Source organism: Strix aluco, chromosome 12 (genome assembly GCF_031877795.1).
Source record: "Strix aluco isolate bStrAlu1 chromosome 12, bStrAlu1.hap1, whole genome shotgun sequence".
NCBI lineage: Eukaryota > Metazoa > Chordata > Aves > Strigiformes > Strigidae > Strix > Strix aluco.
Genome location: NC_133942.1, coordinates 14,202,427 through 14,221,235, shown reverse-complemented (window position 1 = coordinate 14,221,235; position 18,809 = coordinate 14,202,427). Strand labels below are relative to the sequence as shown.

At 47.7% G+C, this 18,809-nt stretch overlaps 1 protein-coding gene across 2 annotated transcripts in view; it reads right to left on the bottom strand.

The window, feature by feature from the left end:
• Positions 1 to 847: 847 nt before the first annotated feature.
• The window catches only part of IGDCC4 (immunoglobulin superfamily DCC subclass member 4), a 104,989-nt gene continuing 87,027 nt past the window's right edge, over positions 848 to 18,809 (bottom strand). For both annotated transcript variants that reach the window (XM_074837549.1, XM_074837550.1), the window contains exons 15-20: positions 18,209 to 18,379; positions 17,551 to 17,688; positions 16,951 to 17,056; positions 15,736 to 15,970; positions 7,737 to 7,901; positions 848 to 5,947 (exon numbers count right to left, since the gene is read on the bottom strand). In XM_074837549.1, the coding sequence (XP_074693650.1) occupies positions 5,417 to 5,947; positions 7,737 to 7,901; positions 15,736 to 15,970; positions 16,951 to 17,056; positions 17,551 to 17,688; positions 18,209 to 18,379 (1,346 nt within the window). In that variant the 3' untranslated portion in view covers positions 848 to 5,416. The remainder of the gene's footprint in view (positions 5,948 to 7,736; positions 7,902 to 15,735; positions 15,971 to 16,950; positions 17,057 to 17,550; positions 17,689 to 18,208; positions 18,380 to 18,809) is intronic.

Genomic DNA, 18,809 nt, shown 5'->3' with positions numbered 1-18,809 from the left:
AGTGCAGATTTATTACCTCTGTAATGCAGATAAAATGAGATTTTATGGCTCTGTAGTCTTGGCAGCATAAAGTAATAATGGAAGCTATCTACTCAAGTAGGGAACGCATCCTAGGAGGAAAGGGAGATGCATGGGAGGTTAATCGTGTGTCCTCGGGCACTGCCAGATATCCTCTCGCCAATCTCGCTGGATGCGAGCCACTGAGCATTCAGCCCAGCGCGCCATCGAAGAGAAGCTTCACCGTTCGTTTGCTAGATGCTTCTGCTTATTTTTCACACTAAAAACATTCCCAGCAAGAGGAAGCATGAAACCAGACAAGTATTTTTTCTTATAGGAATCAGTTCAAAACTGAGAAATGAGCAGGCATCAAGAAATGGCTCATGAACCCAAACTCTGCCCGCACCTGAAATCCCAGAAGAAGCACGAGTGTGGCTCCTGCCTCCGGCTCCCACCAGCGAGCTACCCCTCACCGTGGAAGGAGCTCCACCACGCCGCCCGGGGCTGCCAGCTGCAGCGTCTTGTTCGGATCCTTCCAGACGCGAGTTACCCAGAGAAGCACGAGGCCAGATTTGAGCTGCTGGGAAACGCACATGCAGGCCGTCCCTGCGCCGCAAGGCGCAGCTCTAACCAGGCTGCCACCTTGCAGGCCCAACTTTGGCAAATTCACGCAGACAGAGCGCTCTCCGGCCATCCTCTCTGTGTTTTGAGGGGCAGGGCATGGCCCAGCATCTAACAGAAAATTCCCCGGGGTCCAGCCACTCCAAGCACAGCAGCAGAATCCGCCTTCCACGACATCTTTCTCTCGGAGTAAGAGCTGTAACAGACTGAATCGTGAGACAAATCCCACTCTTTTTTTAAAATATTTTATTAATAACCCATTAGTTAAGGAATATAAGGACAATGTCTTCTTACACTTTAACACTAAAGAGTATTTGTGGAGTAAGAACAGTCTCTGAAGAAAGAAAGTTATAATTAAGTACAGCATGGAACCAAACACAGACACAATCTTCAAACGAGATCAAGTTCTGGTTACACATTCTTACGCACTGTGTAGAAAATTAAATTAAATTCCAATACAAGCAAGGGAATACAATAACAGAACTAGATGGTAGATTTCTGCCGGACTAAACACTCCTTTTCTAACAAAAGTATTGATTAGAAAAGACACGATGATCCCTTCAAAACAACTATTTCTAAGGAGATCAAAACCATATATAAGTGCTCTATTAAAATGGTTGTTTTCTTACACAGCGTATTTCATGGGCTGATCTCAGGATTGTTAGCTAATAATGCAAAAAATTCTCAAACCCTAGATTATAAATTATCTCATTTGAACTATTTAAACCAGAACTTTGCTGTCTGTTAAGTAAGAAATAAAATCAACAAAAAGTTGAAAGAGATTTTTATCCAAGTCATGTGTTTCATGTAACAAGGAATTAAAAATGAAAGGATGAGAATTGCAACTCTTGCAGCAGCATGGAGAATATACAGTTGTGTAGCCAAACAGTAACATTAATACTACAAAATTATGCCAGTGAGACAAACCTGACATTTTAACAATGTAAAACAATATACACCAGAAAAATGTTGAACAGCAATAATCTTTAGTGTTACTGAAAGGAAGGAAAGGGAGAAAGAAGCCTGATGTGTAGGAATATAGATTAAGTATGATGGGTAATTAAAGGTATCAACAGTTTGTGTGTCTGTGAGAAATCTGCAAGAAAGCTACTTATTTCATGATAAAAAAATATATGCACTGGTTGTTTCAGCTTCACACATAAAATTTGTATTATCTGTCTTCTTCCATTCATTTCTAGCTGAGACTAGAAAGGTCCCACGTGCGTTCAGGACGGGAGGGACCTGGGCTACAGTCGAGTTGGACAAGGACACCCAGCACTCTGCGTGCACACGCATTCATAGCGAGAACAGCTTCACTGCTGCCGGTCAGCACTGATCTCTTGGCTCTGAGGGAATGGCCTCGATTTCTGTAGCTGAGGTCTGCCATGCCAGTCCACGGCACCACCGTACTTGGACATCCAAACGCTGCCAGTTTCACACGCTGGTACAACTCAGTGGGACGTAACGAGATCAGAATAAGCCTCAGCCTGAGGAGACAAAGTATTTCTGTGCTGCATAAGCAGAATTGTTTGCGCTCTGCCGTATCTCCTCCAAAGCTTTCGGAGCACGTAACTAACTCGGTGGTTTTGTGATTGGCCCAAGGTGATCCAGGTGAACAGTGCCACACCGCACCAGCTTGTGCTGGCTTCAGTGACAGGCAGGGACAGCTTTTGGGCAGAGCAGCAACACTCACCCCATGGCTATATGACTGCTGAAGTCAGTCCAGACAAAGTAGAGGGTGCACGTACATGGGAATGCCCCCAAAACTGTGGCACACTCCTGAATCAGCTGCTGGACTGAGCCTCCACCCCACAGGCCCCTGATGGAAAGCTCAAGGCTGGCACATCACCTGCCCCAGGCACAGTGTCACAACAGGGATCCAGGAGAACTCCGCTGCCCTGGTCATACCCGTTGCTGGCCAAAGTCCTGCTGGCGCTGCCCGCTCAGCAGAAGCGCTCCTTCAGCATGCTTGCAGGCAGATGACTTGGTTTTGGAGGTGAAAGAAGACATCAGGGGTTGGTGTGAGAAGTCACCAGCTCTGGAGTGAGCTTTTTGGTCACTCAGAAGCGACAATGTGGCTTGTACAGGGTCTGTTCTGTCGCTGGGGAAGGGTGAGGACTCTTCCATAAAACTAACGGCGAATGGAGGGTCCAGCTGCAGAAGTCTCCCCCCACCCTCTGCAGCTAACACCCGATACTCCCCGGCTGCAGGGTTTGTACCTCTGCAATCGCATCCGCTCCCATATAACTGTGAATTGCCCTTATTGCCCACAATAACACTTCACTGCCTTACCTGTAACCCTGCTAGGTCATTAGTTTCAAAGTCTTGTGAGTGAGTTCTGAGGTTATTTACACACTTCCTCTGCCCAGTTACAGTTTCTTGCCTTTCTAGCCTCTTGCTCTGGTAGCGCACACACTAACTGCTGCCCAGCCTGCTCACTAGCACTGGTTTCCAGTCTCTGAGACACAGCCTTTCAGAGTCATGGCGTTTCAGAGCATGGAACAGCATTTCTGAGACTCCTCAAGACACCAAGCAGCAGCCGGAGCAACAGAGCAAGTGCAAGGACTGGAAATACAGCTGTTTACCAGAACAGCATGTCATGCTGGGAGGAGACCCTGTAGGAAGGGGAGAAGTAGAAGCTCCAATATCCTTCCCAACAGGGTACATGGAGGCCTGGAAGTACTCCTCTGCTGAAGAGCTGGAGCTAACAGGGTTTGATGGAGGATTGCAAGGACATGGGCTGGTCCAGCTCAGCTCCAAACACAGGGCACGCTGCAACAGGGCTCTTCACAACCAAAGCGGGGATAGGGTGCTGGTGGAGCGAGGTTCTCCTTGCTGCTAGCAGTGATATCTCAGTCCAGATTGCACCACAAGAAGGTTTTTTATAGGATCTCAAGTCAGCACACAGCTCCCCATATAGCTTTGGGGGAATTTCAGTAACAAAAGAGGGAGATGGGCATCTTTCCCCTCATTTTTTAAACAAACAAATGGCCAGATCTCTGAATCCTCCAGGAAGGCAGAACATTTACCAAACACCCAATGAATAGAGTCACCGATCCTTGTTGCCCCCGTGGAGCTGGTCCAAGCTGTAGCATTCGCAGTCAAACTCTGCAAGCCTGGAACAGGGCAGAGACAGGCTCAAGAAAAGGTAGAGAAAAGTTCACCCCACACCAGGAGGCCGGGCTGAGAGACGTGTCAGCAGTAAGAAACAGCGTCTGCAAGGAAGAGTCACTGGATGACTTTCAAACCAGACCGACTGGTATGAGACCAAAGATTTTATTTTAATTTTCAAGCTCTGGTGTTGCTCTGCTCTTAAAAAAAAAAACCCAAACCCAACAACCAAAACCAAAAGCACTTTGGCCAGGACTCTCAGAAGTCACTGGAAAATTTCACTTGTTCATCCAAAGCCTTCAGCAAGTCCACTGCTTACAGAAGGCTGAGAGCTGCTCTCTGGAAATCAAAATCATCTGAGATGCCTCCACTTGGGCACAAAAAAAAAAAAAGAAATAGATGTCCCCAGGATCACAAGTTACTTTTGCAATTGTTGATTCTTTTTTCCCCAAGATAACAAGTTACTTTTGCAATTGTTGGTTCTTTTTTCTCTTCACTAGTATACGCTTGTTCAGGAAAGATGGAGCAGTCTCCTTTGGCCAGCTACTGCAAAACACAGTCCTAGAGAGAAACACAACCCGACTCTCCCGCTGTAGGGAAGGTGTCCTACAGCAACACTTCAAAACAAAGCAAGAGAGACAACAGGTCTGCAGCACTATGCATTAAAAAAGAGTCAACAACCAGTGCAAACATATTCTTTAGAAAAAGGCAGTATAAGAATAAGTTAAAACCTATAATGGACTATAACAAAAGAGTAGATCTACTGCTTTTTTTTCTCCAACAGACATGAGGTAGTTGTGTTGTTAGGGAGGAAAAAATAAAGAAAGAGAGAAGTAGTAAAAATGCTACTCTATACCACACACTACTCCACTTTATAAAATTAAATAATATAAAGATGTTCCAAGGAAATAAAAATACATGTTGTACATTAAAAGGACAGATGTGTACCTAAAATATTAGGTACAAGAACCTACATAAAACAAAGTCCAGGTTGGTGAAATGACCCAGACACTGAAGAAGGTTCTATATAGTACAAGTTGTTAGAGGCACTCGTAGAGTGTGTAATAAAAGGCCACTACATCAGCCTGCTAGTCCTAGATACTGCGGTAGCGTACAAAGAGAGCCTTATCATCCTTTTAACCACGGGAGGGCAGAAAAGGCTGGTGGTTACAGCTCACTGAATTTGTTTGTGTTGGTTTCCACCCCATTGTGGGACTCCTCTGACAAAATCCATCCCGATGCGGCGAGGCAGTAGGTAATGCCAAGGCGCTCCCTGGTGAAGAGACAGTTGAGAAGAATCGCTCAGTGTACCCTGCCTCTTCCCAGCACTAGAAGACGTCTTGTCAGTCGCCTCAAGGACTACAGCGAAGTGACAACCCCAGTCTAACACAGAAGGCTCAGTTCTAGCCATGGTTTCACGTCAGACTTTGGCAGATGGCTCAATCCCGCTCCCACAAACACCGAGTTACTCATCAGCTGCAGTGGGAACAAGATGGGCCCTTACCAATCTACCTACTGATTTCTTGAAGGCAATATGTACAGCTGACAGGTCTGAATCCTGTTCTGGTGAGCTGCTGTGCCGCCTTACCTCCTGCTGGGCTGAGTCGAGGGTGTGCAGCACCTCACAGGGACAGGCCCTTATAGCACTTCTAGCTCTCCCATGATCAAAATCAGATTAGTTCACTCTTTAATGATTGTGGACACATGCCATGCTCTCAGATGCTGAGGATGAACTGGTTAAACCAGAGTTACTACAGAGGGGGGCCTCCTCCAGGGCCGGGGAAAGAGATTGGCACTTGACTGGCTGCACATCCCCGCTGCCTTCCTGGATGGAGTCCGAATCTCCGCTCTCCACCGAATCCAGACTTTCCCCATGCCTGTGGAAGCCGTTGGTGAGCCCACGGATGCAAACGGCCTCTGTTTTGGTAGTCTTTCTGTCGGTACGTAACAGCTTGTCCGGAGCCTGAGCCTCAGAATTGCCCGTGCAGTCCACCAGCACTTGGCTAGAGTCCTGCTGGGTGCTGGGCGAGCTGGGAAGAGCCAGCTCTCCTGAGGGGAGGTCCTCAGGCTCCTGGTCCTCGGTTTCTGTCTCTTCACTCTCCAGGGTGTGCAGCTGGGAGTCGTAGTCTCTATCGGAGGCTGAAAAATCAGAATGGACAATCACCTCTGCTTCCACCTGGTGGAGGTTGGCTGGTGGGTGGCTTTTCTTTGCTTCATTCTGTTATCAAACAGGGAAAATTAAAAAAAAAAAAAAGAAGGTAAATGAAATTCAGATAATTGAGGCTGTGACCCAAGTGAGCACAGAAATGTATTTCTTTTTAATCCCACAGAGTGCAATGGAGTGTACACACGCCTCTATTAAGCATTATCTTGATATGTTTCTCAGAGCTGAAGTCTTAGGAAGCATCTCAAATCACCTCAGGATCATTATTCGTATTTTACGTTTGGGAAAGTAAGTCCCAAGAGAGTGAAGTGATTTGCCCACAGTTTCTTGGCAGGCTGGAGCAACCATTCCTCCAAGCCTCAAAGACCACAATTTCCCCAACTCACCTGTCTGTTTCCTTATTAAGGGCCAGATTTCTAGAGGGCGAGTGGGCAGTGCTCTAGGAAACTGGCTTCCGAGAAAGCTCATGCTACAGACCCACAACTAGATACCAGGGCTCCCTTCCCTGGTTTAATTCTGGCTACATATCACAAAGTGTTTGTTTGTTAGAGCCCTGGTCACAGCTTGCAAAAGTTGATGTAAATTCAAGCACTTGAATTCAGAAAGAAAACAATCAGTTCTCCTCCGCAGTGTTTAAGCAGAGTTCAGGCTCCAAAAATCTGGCTAACAAGCAGGTCATTCTGCCTGATTATCATTCAATAATTTAACAGACAAATTATTCTGGAAGCTCACAAAGAGTTGTCTAGGCAATCAGTGCTCCGATTCTGGGCTGAATGTGATTTAGTAGCAAGAAGACAATTCAAAGTATGGAAGTGATATCCCACGTATAATTTGCACTTTCTGTTAAAGCCAACTTTGTGCATCATTTACATATTTTAACACTTTTCTCCTTTTGTTGACAAACTCTGATGGGTAAGCTGTGCTGTAAACAGTGCCCTGTAATTGGGTTGTAAAACATTGTCTTAACTCCATCCACAATGTTAATTACATCCTGTGTTTAATTGATTTTCACACTACTATCTAGGAAGGAAAAACAGGTAGGTTACCTAGAAGTATTTGCTGGGGGTGGAGAGTGAACTTTTTAAAACAATAACCAAAGAAATCTTCTGGTACAGAGCAGGTGTCAGCTTGCTTTGCTCAGACTGTGGCACAGACATCACGATCCTTGTACAACCTCTCCCAAACACGGGAATGCATATTTATTCCAATGATGCAATACCAGAAACAGGATTTCCTCCCAGTCTGTGCACCCACATAAAGACGACAAGTGTAGTGGAAATTGCTCTACCCTATCTGGAGAAGGAGTTTACATCATCCCTTGATCTTTGACTCCCTTTACAGGCAAAAATGCCACCCTCCTTTGGGCGAACACACTGTAGATCTTAATGACTGTGGTGAGCACTGCAGCTCCTCACTCATTCGGCTGCTTGCTGCATGGCCCCAGCAAAGACTCAAAGCAAACTGCTGGTGCCTGGCTCCAGGTCCTCAGGAACCGGGACTGCCACAACCCTGCAGACAACAAAGCTATCAGACGCCCCTGGGCCATCACTGAAAGAACAAGGCTACAGCACAGGCCCTCCAGGGCTGGCTGGAGTCGAGACAGAAGATCGGGGGAGAGCTGAGGCTTTGAGTGACGTTTGGGAAAAACAAACAGCTTTTACTCAAATCCCATCAGTCTCGCTGGCATACACTCCTATACCCAGGGAAAAAAATAAAGCCCATGATCAGCCAACTAAAGCTAGCTCAGAGAAGAAAACATTTTCTCCAGTGCTGCGAAAAGGAGATGGAGAGCATAAGTGGAAAAAAATCACATCAAAATACACAAGTCAATAAAGACACCCACCATCACGGCATCGTAAACCAGAGCTTGTAACAAAAGCTTCTGTCCTGCGCTGGAAGGGAGCTTCAGGGATCCGTTCACAGCAGAGAGGGGCTCTTTTGTGATAGTGTCCCCGTATCTGGCTAGGCTGTTTGTCCAGGGCTGGTTGGCTGATTTATTCCATGAAGACTGCAGAAGAAAAGTGGGAGGAGAAAAGATCCAATTATCACAGATACCGATTCTTATCCTCCTAAACCTGAAATGAGAAGCAGCTTGAAAAAGGAAAGCGCAACTTGGGAAAAATACCATGGTGTTGGAACACACAAATTAAATGTGGAAAACACTTCTGATGGCATAAAAAAAAAAAATGCTTGCTGCAACGGACTCACAGAGTCGCTGCTTTAGAGCGGGCTTTATTGCTGTTACGTGGTCTGATGCAGAGCAAGTGGATAAAAGTTGCCAGACAGTTCACAACTGGTCGCGTAAGACGCTTTCCACCGATTCTCAAATTTTGAGGCCAACAGGTATATGATGGCACAAAACATCATTTAAAGGTCCACTGAAATCAACTCCCTGCAAAGCTGCAAACAACCCAGAGCACTGCAAAACTGGGAAGGAACAGGGACGGTGGAAATCTGGAGCAGAATGATTATGGCATTTGCTTTGGCACAAGCGATGCTCTGCAGCATGGAGGACCCTCACCTGTGTGCACTGGCACATGTAAGAGCTGCAGACAACGCTAAGCTGCTTGCCCTGTGGTGCAGACAGATTTCCTGCTCTAAGCTAGGGCTTGGGTAAACACTCTGCCATTCCCCATCAACACAGAGGCACAAAATTGGGGGCCTTATTTTTTTTTAATATTTTTTTTTTTTGCAACAGACCACCAAGCAATTCTTAGCTCAGCTTTAAATCCCCTGGGCAACCAGTGTTACCTTGTTTGTAGATCTAATTAAATTATATGGGCTGAACGCAATTTGTTCTGGGTTCTCTCAGCTTCCCCTCGCAATAAACTGTTGAATGCACACCTCTGTGTATGGGAAATGTGTGCCTTTAAGAGCTGAAGTTATTTAACAGCTCAGACTATTAGTTCACAGGCAGAAAAGTATTTTCTTTCCAGGTTCTGATTTTATTGGGCTGTCCTGCATATACCTGAGCTCAGCCTTGGGACTGACTCACACACACATATATATACACACACATGCATGCTCAGATTTATGGAAGACATGAGCCAGTTATCTCTGTGCTGGCTCCACAGATGTTACATGTTGCCTGGACAGAAGTGAGAGGCCGTTGCAAGGCTGAAGCGATGAGAAAATCCTGACCTGACACTTGTGCATGTGTGCATGTGCATACAGAACAGTGGTGGTGTGAGCATGACTGCTGTGTGGGGTGAAGATATATGGCACATCTATTCAAACCCACTAACTGCCAATTGCTCACTGTCAGGCAGGAGAAACCCAGGTTTCAGCTCTGCATATGTGGCCGCCACTTACACAGGCCAGATCTATTCCAACCACCGTCAATGTAGCACAAGTCCGGCCGAGATGGCAAGGAGATTTCTGACATCAGCCTGACCTTGTGTGAGTCATTTGACCTCCTTGTGCCTCAGTCCATCTGGCTGGAAATTAGGTAGAAATACATGACCAGATGTTGTATGTGAGCCAGGCATTCCTAAGTCAGCTATTTAGCAAGAAGTAAATGCTACCTTGTGCTGTTGGGGCTGACAGAAGGCACGTTAAAGTGCTCATGTAGGCAGTGAAGGGCTGCCCGAGCCTTTCCTGAGTGCTTTTTGTCCCCCCCCGACTCAAGTACCAACAGGGCTCCACACCTTGCAGGAGGCAGAGCAGCATTACATCCCAGCACCAACCCCAAGTCCTAGGAGCTTTGCTGCTGCCTCAGGATCAAACCTTAAGAAAACAAGTAGTAAAGGGCCTCGTTTATATGACAGCACCCTGTAGAACAGTGACGTCCAAACCCAGCGCTGTGGATATCAAGTGTTCGTTAATTTAGAAGTGAATGCTGGAGGCAGTGTCTGCCATTCCTCTTTCTGCAATTCTCAACAATATATTCTGAGCCAAGAGCATTCCCTAATTGCTCCCTTTCTAAGTGGACAATCATTAAACTACACATTAATAGCAAGAAATCAAACAAGCGATCACACACAGCTCACAATAAGTAATATCACTAGACGTGAGTACTCAAGGAACGCGTTCAATTTGCTTCTGCTGTCATCTGAAAGGCTTTCTGCAGCTACATCGCTGACTGATGGCTTCTGTGCCTTTTCCAAGGAACATACGTTACTGAGCAAATACTGCCTGGAAATTTCAACGTTGAACCTACACAAATATGCACACATGCACACAAATGTGTGTCCTATTATAGATGCTTACACGCATATTTGCCATCAGAAAGATCTGAGCATCATATGCATACACACACAGAGAGCAAACTTGAAAACCTTCTTGCAGGCATCTTGTGAATACCAAAAAACGTGGAAAGAAACAGGCAGCTCTACTGCAATCCCCAATGGACCATCTGTTAGCGGAAATGTCAATCTGCCATGTTTACATAGGTTTTGATGACTCTGGGAACAGCCTGTTCAGCTCTGGCTGAAATTGGCTGCAATGAAGAACAAACTTGTTTTGTACCAGTTTGCAACTTTCAACAAACAGAAAAACCCATCAACCACACAACATGGCCTATATCCCACATGTTGTTCAAGCACGTTATGTTTGAGAGAAAAAAAAAAAAAAAAAAAAATCCCTCTTGAGGCTCAGTCTCTAAGGTTGGGCAGCAGCAATTAACTCTAGGTCTGTTTTCATCACAGGCCTGAAGGTCTTGTGTGCCTGAAAGCTTCTCTGCTTTTTTAAGCAGTATCTTTTGGTGCTTATAAATGATACTATTTCTTTCTAGTCAAGGGGGGCTAGTGAACGGCTGAAGGAAGGAAATGTTCTCTTGGTTTTTACAATAGAATAACGAAGGCGAGGAGTGTCAGTCTAATACTAATTTAAAGAGGGAAAAATCCCTTTGTCAGTTCACTGCAAACACAAGAATGAAAACTAATAAAAACATCTTCCAATAAAAGGTGTTTCCATTACAGCTAAATCCTTATCAAAGCAAACAAGCCTTTTCATTTTAGCCTTTTCACAGAAACTCTGACTGGTAAAAACGTGCCTAGCTCATGTTACCTTTTCAGTGACAAGTAATGATTTCATGCAAATATGCGAGCTTAGAATGAACACGTAGGAAATGTTGATCTTGAAACCTTCCCTGTTTTATGAGGATGGTTATTTAAACTAGCTTGAAATCTTGTGTGAAACAAGGCTTGGGACATTTCAGATGGGCCCAGCTTTTAAGGGTGTCATAGAAGAGGGAAAGGACTCATTGTTGACTGGCACCACAGCAGCTGGTGGGAGTGGGAAAGCTCCATGTCATGCAAACATACAGCTGCACCTCTAAACAAGATGCAACACAACACAGACCTCTCCCCCCACAAGGTAAAGGAGAATTTCTGCTAGCTGCCAACGGGAGCGCAGCTCTCATCTAAGACTTTTCAGAAAACACTGAGATACTTTTTCCATGCAGAAAAATTTCAACACGAAAATGACAAACAACCCGGGTAGATTCAAGTTCCCTAATGCATTTCAGCTTTTACTTTCCGAGCCACGGGGATGTTTCACGGGAAACGCAGTCCCTGCAGGGAGGAGGCCCACGGGGAGGGAGCAGGGCAGCAAGCAAGGGAGGTTCCGGCTCACAAGAAGCACAACGGCAAACATTTCCAAGCCAAAACACTTGGGTTTGGCTTCATTCAATGAAAAGCTGAAGTCTTCCATGGAAAGCAGATGCTTTTTAACATTCTCCCCCACCCCCTAAATCGCTTGGCCCAAAAGCAGCAGTGACAGAGATGTCTGGAGCTGAGCCATTTTATCATCCTCAGTCCATCTGTCAGGGGAAACAGAGCTGCATCACCACAGCCCGTGCACTGTGCTGTCATTTATAACGCGGGCTACTGGGGGCATCAGTCTGGGGATCACTTGAAAGGGGAAGAGAGTAAGAGAGGAAAATCACTTGCCAGTGTATTTACAAATCCTTGCGTGTGACCACTGGGAAACACACACAAAGGAGGGAAAAGGCACCGCTAAATGGCCGAGCATCCTCCTGCCTAACGGAGCTGCTGGCCACACAGAGGGGCCCCGTGCCGGCAGCTCGGCTGCAGCAGCATCTTGCTGTCCTGCAAACAGGGGCAGGGTGGCCAGGCGGCTCTGCGGACTGTCAGCAGCAGAGACTGTCCCCTCTTCCTCCTTCCTGCACCCCCAGCATTCCTTGTAACAGCTCAGGAGGAATCACGGCCCTATGTCTGAAGGAACTGCTGATCTTGAAAACAACTGGGGGACTTCTCAAAACACTTGCCTGTGATTCTTTGCAGGAGTCAGTTAAATCTCAGCGTCCTTGAAGTCTTCCTGCCCTTGGTCTCACTGTTCTCCAGATCCTACAAAGTGACATTTACTGACTTCCGACTGCTAATGGCATGAGGACAGTCCCTTCTTTGTATTTGTACACCTCCTAACAACACAGAACCTCCAATCTCATTAGAGCTTGGGCTGCCACAAGAATTAAAACCAATGAAGAGTAACCCATGAAATGCTAAGTAACGAGCCAGCATGTGAAAAGCCTGCGAGCACGGGAGCAGCTGCCACTGCCCCTGCCAACGGCAAGTGCCACCCACTCAACACAAAGCAGGTTTCTTGAGGACAGAGAGGCAAGCAGGCAACTGGAGGCCACACAGGCCTGAAGCTGCCAGTTCCCTGGCATCACAGCTACACAAACCTGCCCAACAGGAGCATCGGACTAAGAGTCTGTCCCTGCCAACACCCTGGTGCCATGATATGCTGTTAGATAAAAGGAATCCTCAAGGCATTTCTCAGTCCCTTTCTTTATTGACTAAGACTGAGTGATAGTACATGACCTAGAGTACCTTGGGGAGCTTCCACCTGCCAGACTGGACCAGGAATTTTCTTCCACAAGGATTTTCTCTTTCCTGTGGCTCTACCACATTCCTTGACATGGGTTTTCACAGCCTCAACCACACACAGCATGAAAGAATAAAAGAGAAGGCAACAGAGGCAGCTGGTCATTCTAGGGTACAGAGCTCCTGGCTGCACTCAAGCAGGGTCCGGGGGGTTTTGGCAGCCTAGCTGACATGGCTGCTGGAAGAAGCTCTTTGCAGTGTACAAGACAACCCAGGGAACCTACAACCCACTTTTGGGCCTTGACTTGTAGCATTTTGTCTACAAGCAGGGAGATGGACACACCTCTAGCTGCACCTTGCTCTGATTTACATCTGTAGTGGGGACCAGGCATGTGTGTGCTGGTCCGGCCGTGCCCGTGAGACCTGCCCAACTCCCTGCCACCCAGCCAGGTGAAATCACATCGCCATCCTGACATGGGGCCTACTGGCAACTGCAGCATGAAGATGTTTTTGGCCTGAGTCTTTTCACCCTTGAATATACACGTTAGAGAATGGGGAGGATGCAGCGGTGCTCAGGGCTGGCTCAAGGTGGCACTTCCAGCAGGAACTGGGCAGCGGAGGGAGTGGGGCTTCCTGTGTGGGAACACATCTCCCTCCAGTGCCCACTCCCAGCAACAACAGCCTGTTGCTCCTGGCCACCACTCGAGTTCTCCTTCACCTTCAGGTCATCCTCACCAGTCAGAACGGGTGACAGCACCGCTCTCCGGGTGGCTTTGTGCAGCTGGTCCTCAGCGATCCTTGCTTCCCTATCCACATCCACCAAAAAAACAAGCTCTTTATTTTGCTGGCAAAACTCCTCGGTGAATTTAACCCTTGGTGGCCCTTCCCCATCCAATTATGGGGGCAGAGACACTACAGCCAGAATCGCCCCCTCCCCAGAGCTCTGATCTCTGAACGTAACTCCACTGCTTGGGCACTGCCAGCCTCTGCGACAGATGCTGGGGGCTCCAAAATCTCAGGCTCAGCTCTGAGCGGCTAGGCATTAGCACTGTCCTCTCCAACCCCTGCTCTGCACACAGGAAAATCTTAGTGTAAAGCTTTGCAGACAGGATCGCTGCTTTGGAAGAGAGATCTGGATATGTTGCCCCCAGAAGAGGCCTCCCAAGGGAGGGAGCTTCCCCCTACCCCGACCTGTTCTCAAGGCAAGTCACCATCACTGAAAACATTTGTTCCTTATTTAACAGAAAGAGCTGTAGGAAATTCCTCACACTCTTCGGCTTGGGTCCAGCCAGGCAGCCACATTCCACCGAAATCCATAGATGCGGCTCAGCCACAAGCTGCCTCTCCTTCAGCTGAGCACTGATCTCCCACGGCGCTTGGGGAAGGCCAAGAGCATGGCTTCAGCTCACAGGACTATTAAAACCAGGGGAAGACGTTGCGTTTCCACCCCTGCGCTGCCACTAACAGCAAGGATGGGTCTCGCGGTTAGCCCGGTACCTGAAGTCACCTTCCCTCCAGTGACACACCAGCGCATCGTTAATGCAAACGTGAAATCCCATGCGCTCACAATGCATTTGTTTTACTGAACCTCCTAATTACTTTACATGCTCTCCCTGGGCTACAAAGAGAGACATAAACAGATTAACTAAATTAGGCCAATTAAAGGTTCCCTAATGGAATGAAATGTTTCAGGCAAGCTTCAGAGAGGAAATGGGCAGGGAGGAATGAAAGACAATGCAATGTCAGGCAAACCAAGCAGGACAGGAAAAGACTACTTCAAAAAAATGTTCAAAATAAAACACAATTTCACCTCTTGTATATCTTCAAGGGTATTCCAGTGAACACACTATTTATGGACAAAGTTCCTTTTACTCTAAGCAAAAGAATATCCTGGAAGGCAGAGCATCTGTTCTAGACATCACACTTCCTCACACCATCTATATGCCACAGCAACAGGAAGAGTGCAGCTTCCTGCAGCAGTTTGGTAGCTGCTTCTTGGGGATGAGGGGTCACCGTGCCAGGGGATGGAAAGGGCTGGTAGATGGCACGGGGATCCCAAACTTCCATCTGACAGCCAAGATTACCAGCACCTTGCAGAGCCAGGACAGGATCAGATCCTGGCTTCCCAGCAGTGACACTCTCACGTCCCGCTCAGATGAGGGAGACAAGTGACTCAGATTCGTAAATCCCCAACAGAGTGGACAACGGTGAGACAAGTCTCAAAGTCCAGACATTTATTAACTTCCTACTATGTACTAACTGGATACACGATAATTGGCTAAGTATATAACAAGTTGTGGCAAACAACACAGCATGCCTTGTATTACCTAATAGTAGTGAAGGAAAATGGGAAAAAGGAAAGGAGGGAGATGGAGAGAATAGAGAAATGGACATCACTGGTCTGGGTTCCTGCGTTGATCCCGCCAGCGAGGGTTCAAGGAGGCATCTGTCTTCTCTGCTCCACTTCACTCTCTGGGCGCCCCCTCCCTTGCCCCTGCCTTGATTCATACACAATTTCCTTGGGTCCATCCCCTAGGTCGACCCACATACCTACATATCTCACATATGGGGAGCAGTAAGGTGTTTCATGGGATGATGTAATTAGCAATGATCTTACTAGTCTTTGTTAGCATATTCAGGGATGTTAACTTTAATATGCATTTTGTGGATAATGAAGCAAAGATCATTCACTGGACAGATGGCCCCTGAAGTCTGACCAGGTGCACCAGAACAGAACCGTCCTGTCTCCACAGGGCTCCCCCCTCCAGCTGCACCCTGTGTTACTGAGGCAGCCTTATCAGCTTCGACCTCCACACTATCCACCCCATGACTATAGTTACATTTCTTGCGAGTGTTTGAGACATTCCTTAGCTCAGAGTGTCTCCACTCCCCCCACTATCCTCTATCTCTTTCTCAGGTTGTTTTGCTCAGTCTTTGTTTCTCGCAGGTCTGTTTCTTTCAGGACCTGTTTTTACAAGTCGTTGCTCACAGACACAGCAAACAAAGGCTCTTGCCTAGGGTGGGAGCCCAGTCACCATGTGCATGGGTCCTTACCTTCTTCTTCCCGTGGACGACGTCCTCAGGGAGGCTCGTGTGGATGAGGCTGTGCACTTCCGTCAGTTCCGTGATGTCCCCCAGGGGCACGGGTGCATCCTCGGGGAGTGGCGACATGAGGGACTCCAGCTCATGTGAGTCCAAGGTGGCACTGGGAGCTGCCACCCCTTGCCTGCTCCGGTGGTAGTAAGTGTGGTTGCCAGCTGCCTGGGAATCCAGGCCTGGCAGGGCCTCCCTGAGGGAAAACAAGCACGAGTTGACATCTCTCATGAGCCTCACTTTCCTCTGTCCCAAACAGCCACAGACTGACAAAGCAATCCCCTCCGGGCCACTCAGCCTGTCCCTGTGGAAATGACCAGGCCCAAGTCCCTTCCCTGACGTTCCCGAGGAAGGGGATCCTCTATCCACATCCTACTGTAACACCTTTCGCTGCAGATGCATCTCCACCACCTTCACTACTCCTAAAGCTCATACAAAGCATGGTGCTGGATGCAAAGCCCTCCCCTCACCAGTGGATCACAAGGGCAGCAGACAACATGAGTCCCAGCACCAGAGCAAGTGCCCATGGGGAGCTGTGTCTCTCCTGTCATCTCTGCTTTACAGAGAACAGTTGCAATGCGACAGAGAAGTTTGGTGGCCACATTAGGACGAGACTTCAGAAATTGCTTGTTCCTAGTCCTGAGAGCTGCCCTCACAACTAAGCTGGTTTCCAGTCATGGTCTTTCCAAACGCTTGTGGCTGGATTCAGACCCCCGGAATAGCAAGGGACTTTGGGTTGAGGCTAGTCCTCCTTAAACCAGCCCATCACTCACCGGGAAGTCTTTCATCTTTTTCCCAACTGGAAGTGAACAAACCCCTTCCAAACATTCTTAGAGCTGTCCAACCACAGAAGCAAAATACTGCCCACACTAACAGATGCAGGTAATAATCTAGCAAATAGTGTTTTTTCCCCTTTCTCAGTTTTTTTCTTTCTCTGAAAAAGAACTATTAGTCTAACAATGCAAATTAAAGAGAAACTACTGACAAAAGTGGAAAGACTACACTAAGTATGTTCCTTAGCCCGCTAGCAATCTCAAGACTCAGTCTTTGTATTAACTGGTGTCATACACCATGCCCTAAACACCCCAGCTGAACATGCAGGAGCAGCTCAGAGTGTATTTTGCCTCCTTCCACATCAGCCGCCTCCACCTCCTGCAAGGGCAAGGGGACACCTACCTCTGCTTGCTGTTGCGGAAGCTGGCACACATGCAGAAGAGAATGCAGAGCAGCCCCAGGCAGACTCCCACAATGATTCCCGTGACAGAGTGGATATCCAGAACATCTAGTAGGGGAAGGACAGGTACATCATTTCAGCTGCTAGCAGGAAGAAGGTACAAAGTGCTTTATGTTCAGAGAAGCACCAGCTTCACTAAAACCAATAGGTGATGCCTCTATACACATAAAGGAAGAAGATTACTTAGCAGTGACAATTTAGAGCAGCTTAAAGCAAACTGACATCTATGCACATTCATTAATTTCAAGCTACACAGGCCTAACAGAAAGGCAGCAAGTTGCAGGTGGCATGTGCCCTTTCACAGGAGCTGGGATGGGGAAGAGGGATGAAGTTCAGCTCTGGGATGGGTTCTGGGGCTGCCCGAGGCCTATGAAGCTGCACAGCTGAGGACTCTGCCATGATCCTCTACACGCCATTGTATCTCACACCCTGTGTGGTGCCATCAGGCAATTGCTTGGCAAACAGAAATGCTGCTGCTGACAAATCGCAGTCTTCAGCAACGCAACTCGCTTCCTGCACTGAGACAAAGGGGAAATTCGTACCAGACAACTTCTCCCGGAGGGTGTGCACATCCTTAACGTTTGAATAGGGACCAGATCCCACCACCGTCTTTGCTCCCATCTTGAAGAAGTATCTGGTATCACTTTCCAGGCCATGCACTTCAGTGCTGAAGATATTTCCTGATCAAAAGCAAGTCAAAAGAGGTTTAAAATGTGCAGTTTCAAAAGTATTCAGAGGCTGCAGCAAAGCAGCAGTGGAATTCTGTTGGACCATCAGAAGCGACAGATTTTGTGTCTAAGAAGCTCTAAGAAGTAATTCATACACCTCTTCAGGATTAATGAACTTGCTGCTTAAAGAGCTGATGATACAGACTGTGTGTGGTGTTGCTAGTATACATTCTCCTAGGAATTATTATCTGCCAGCCTGTGTCTGTGGGATGTTTGCTGGATGACAATGGGTACTGCAGCCCTAGACATGTATTACTGCATCTCTCTCAGTAGTCGTGTCCCTGGACTCTCCTATAAGACCAGCATATGCTCCAAGAAAGCTGGCAGCATGAGCTCTCGAATGTTTATTTGTATGTGCTCAAAGGGAGGCAAAAATCAGAGCAGCAGGACTGACCAACCAGGGCTCCGTAGGCAGAGAAGAAGGCAGGAGGAGAACTCAGTGGGGTGTTAAGAGTACCTCAAGGAGGCTCACCTTCTCGCGTCAGCAAGGTCCACATGTCATCTGGCTGCGTGTTGTTGGCGTTGTACAAGATGAGGTACTCCACAATGATGCCGTTGGGCTCGATGGGGGGGCACCAGTGCACCTGGACAGCGTAAGGGTTGAGCGGGTGCAGCCGCAGGTCAGATGGAGGAGTCGAGGGACCTGGCAGAGATAAGTAAAGACCCAGAGTGAAGAGCAGAAAAGAGGAGGAGAGCATTCAACCCGCAGGGCATGACAACTGCTCTCTGCCTTCTCTGAATCCTTCTCAGTGCTGCCACAATCATGTTTGCAAGCATAAAATGCTGAGTGACCTCGGTGGCCGGACATCTCCTCGAACCAAGCTGTGGAGCGTGCAGAGAGGAGGCTGCTGAGCCCAGTACAGGGCAGGACTTGCACATCGTGGCCAGCCAGCCAAGGGAAGCGTGACAGTGCTGATGAAACCATGCAACTCGGTTTGAGACAGTGCAATGTTGGTCATATTTGAAAGAACATTCCTAGCACACCCCTGCTCCTTGCTGCTTTCTTCTCCATCTTCCCCAAAGCCCTTCTTGAGCTGCAGCTAGACCCAGCTAGGGGCATGACACACAGCACC